The sequence below is a fragment of the Arachis ipaensis genome, chromosome B02, assembly GCF_000816755.2.
Source record: "Arachis ipaensis cultivar K30076 chromosome B02, Araip1.1, whole genome shotgun sequence".
NCBI classification, from domain to species: Eukaryota; Viridiplantae; Streptophyta; class Magnoliopsida; order Fabales; family Fabaceae; genus Arachis; species Arachis ipaensis.
Genome location: NC_029786.2, coordinates 98,160,297 through 98,164,266, shown reverse-complemented (window position 1 = coordinate 98,164,266; position 3,970 = coordinate 98,160,297). Strand labels below are relative to the sequence as shown.

At 39.4% G+C, this 3,970-nt stretch overlaps 1 protein-coding gene across 1 annotated transcript in view; it reads left to right on the top strand.

Annotated features, from left to right (window-relative positions):
* Window positions 3,029-3,970, top strand: part of LOC107625893 — an 11,847-nt gene continuing 10,905 nt past the window's right edge. The window contains 1 exon segment of the mRNA XM_021116271.1: window positions 3,029-3,969. Coding sequence (XP_020971930.1) covers window positions 3,390-3,969 — 580 coding nt within the window. The 5' untranslated portion in view covers window positions 3,029-3,389.

Below are 3,970 nucleotides of genomic sequence, written 5' to 3'. Positions count from 1 at the left end.
TACCCGCTTTATTGAGAAGTCGCACTTTCCAATTAGCAAGCCTTGCCTTAATCTTCTCAAGGATCTCTTGCACAGTTCTCTTGAGCGCCCTATCATGACAAATATTCACCCCAAGATGTTTTTTCATATTTTGTGCGAAACGAATATGAGAAACCTCAGCAAGCATGCCCTTTCTTCTCGCAGTCACAGACTTAGAACACTAAGCTTTAGACTTCACAAGGTTAACCTTTAGGCCAGAAGGTTTGCAAAAAAGATCAAGAGTTCTCATAATAAACTCCACTTGAGTTTTAGTCGCTTTGCAATAAAGAAGAAGGTCATTGGCGAACAACAAGTGAGAAATTCTAAAGCCTTTTTGGGATAAAGCAACAGGGATCCAAGAGCCTTCAGAGACCTTGTGATTAATAAGACATGCTTGCCTCTCCATACAAAGCACAAAAAGATAAGGGGCCATTGGGTCCCCTTGTCTAAGGCCCTTTGAGGACTAAAATTATTTAGACGATCCCTATTCCATAGGATTGATAAAGAAGAGGAACTCACACACTTCATTATGAGCTGAATAATAGATTTAGAAAAACCAAAAGCACCAAAGGACTGATGTAAGAATCTCTAGCCTACTTTGTCATAGGCCTTTTTAAGATCAATCTTAAAAGCCATGACATCTTTCTTGGACTTAGTATGTTTTATAAAATGCATAACTTCTTGCGTAATTATGATATTCTCAGTAGTACCCCTTCCAGAAATAAAACCTCCTTGAAGGGGGCCAACCACATCAACAACATAAGGACGAAAGTTTGAAACTAACACTTTCGTAATAATTTTATAAATTACATTACACAGACTAATGGGACGAAAGTCTTTCATGAAGGAAGGAGAGTCTACCTTGGATATAAGAACAATGAGAGTTTCGAAGACTGCTGCATCAAGAAGCTCTCCCAAAAAGGCTTTATAACAATATTCCAGATATCCATGCCAATAACATCCCAATATTGTTTGAAAAAAATGGCTTGAAAATCGTCGGGGCTTGGAGCTTTAAAAGAACCCATCTCTATGACAACTCTTCTCACTTCCTCCAAAGTAACCATTGCTGTAAGAGCATCACAAGCTTCAACACTCAGCTGGGGCAGCGGGAGATCACCAAGAGCATTGATGTTAACATCCTTTTTGGTACAAAAAAGTCTTTGGAAGAAGGCATTAGCTTCTTTTTAGAGAACATCGGATTCTGTGGACCAAGTGCCATCCTCTAGGAATAACCCATGAACCTTGTTTCTTTTCCTTCGAATAATATTTTGCAGATGAAAGTACCTAGTATTTTTATCTCCGAACTTCACTCATTGCTCACGAGACTTTTGATACCAAATAAGCTCTTCTTGAATAAGAACAGGATTAAGCTCATCATGAAGATTTTTCTCTTTTAACCAAAAATTTGCATCACCGGCACCATCCAAGATCAATTGAGTTCTATTAATCTCCTGCTCCAAAGATCTTTTCTTGATAAAGACATTATTGAAAATTTTTCTGTTGAAAGTAAGGGCCTCTGACTGGACCTCTTTTAGGCTTCTAATCACATCCGAGGACCCTTTATTCCAAGCATGTTGAACAATGCTATGAAATTGAAGGTGGGTGGTCAAGCAGCTTAAAACCTAAAAGGACGGTTCTTATTTTTCTTAATTTTAGCACCAAAGCATCTCACTAAAATCGGGAAATGGTCCGAATGATATCTTTCCAGGATCTCAGTGTAAGCTTTTGGAAAAGAGTAGGTGCCAATGATTATTACTAACAGCTCTGTCAATATGGAGCCCACTCGATGCTTGCGGCGGCACAAGCGGCTAGCGCATGTTGGTATGGGTAGTGGAGAGATTGGAAAAGTCCACAGTCACACGTACCCACCGTTAGCCGAACACGGAATGAACCTTGCGACCAACCCTCCAACGGCTCTAACTCCTCAACGATAAACACTAAAGTCCGTCTGTCACAATGGGTAACACGCATCTTCGGGATACCCTCTCTGTTCTTTTCGACAGCTGCCATATATCTTGCTAATAATACACAACCTGACATATCATTTGCAGTGAATTTACTAGCAAGATATAGTTCCTCTCAAACCAGAAGACATTGGAATAGAATCAAACAAATCTTTCGATATATTCAAGGAACAATTGATATGAGACTATTTTATCCATATAAATCCAAGTCACAATTAGTTGGCTATGCAGATGTAGGATACTTGTCTGATCCACACAAAAAAAGATCTCAAACAGGAAATTTATTCACATATGTCATGGAAGTCCATGAAACAGACGATAACAGCAATATCCTCTAATCATGTTGAAATATTAGCGATACATGAAGCAAGTCGCGAATGTTTTTGACTTAGAAGTTTAATCCAATATATTCTGTCATCATGTGGACTGATTGATCATAAAATAGCTCCAACTATTTTGTTTGAAGATGAATACATCAAAGGTGATAGAATAAATCATATTTCTCCCACATTTTTCTTTACTCATGACCTTCAAAATCAAGGAACAATTGATATCCAACAGATCCGCTTAAATGATAATCTGGCAGATTTATTTACAAAGTCACTTTCAAATCCCTCTTTAAAAGATTGGTACATCAGATTGGGATGCGCTGATTTTGAGATATTAAATAATGTCGACAAAGGGAGAGAATGCACTTTTTTTTTCTTGGTCAGATTTTTCTCCCTATTGAGTTTTTGCTTGACAAAGTTTTTAACAAGGCAATTTTTAAGGATATTGTACTTTATTTCTTTTACTAAAATTTTTTTCTATTGAGTTTTTTTTTAATAAAATTTTAATGAGACATAATTTTAAATGAACATTTAAAAAATATTATGATAAAAATAAATGTGAATGTCCATTAATATTTGGATAATTTATTTTCTCAAAAAAAGAAATATTTAAGTTTTTAAATGAATTAAATTAAAGAAAGTTGAAAATATAAGTTTAGTACATGTATAAATAAGTCTAAACATATTTCTAAGCATATTTCTAAACCCTTTATGATTAAAAATATTAGCCTAGTCTTCTTCTACCTCAGAGTCTTAAACAAGTCATAAAATTTGTAAAATATTGTCTCCTTCGCAGCCCACAGGAAAACACACAGAGCACCGTGACAACGAAAAACAAAACCACCGTGGCAGGCTGGCAGCCACGAAACACCACACAACTAACCAACCAAAATAGAGGTCCCTCATACACCTGCGTCAGCGTACATTCCTCGCATCCCTTTTCGTCATTTCATTTTCCTCTTTCTCTCTTTCTCTATCTCTGATTCCACTGTCATGAAGATTCATGTCATGTAAAAATGTAACTCCCTAACAATAAAACCAAACTATTCAAAACTTTTCTTCTTCGCAACTCGCTCCAATGGCTCACCACCAACTCATCGACTCGCTCACCTCTCACATCTCCCTCTACCACTCCCATTCCCAATCCCAATCCTCAAACCCTAACCCTAACCCTAGATCCCAAATTTTCAAATGGTTTTCATCCCTCTCCCTCCAACACCGTCAATCCGCACTCACCATCGTCGATCCAACCTTCGTCCAAACTCTCCTCCGCATGATCTCCAAGCTCCGATCCAACGGCCATGGCTCCTTCATTGTTCTTCCTGACCTTCCCTCCACTCATCCTCCATTCCTCCCCACTCTCTGCTTCAAGCGCTCCCGTGGCCTCCTTGCACGCGCTGCCGATTCCGCCGACTCGGCCGTGGCCGGGCGGGTTCTGTTTGACTCCGCCCGGCTGTTCGAGTCGGCCGAGGGAAATGAAGGCGCCGGGGCGTGCTCCTGTTCCGCGGCTTGCCTTGACGCCTTTACCGTTGCTGAGAATTTGGTGGATGACATTGACCGGTTTGTGGACGTTATGGACCGAATTTCCAATGGCGGGTTCTTGAGAGGGGAGGAGAATGAGATTGGGAATAATTGGGTGGAGCTGAATTGGCTAAAGGC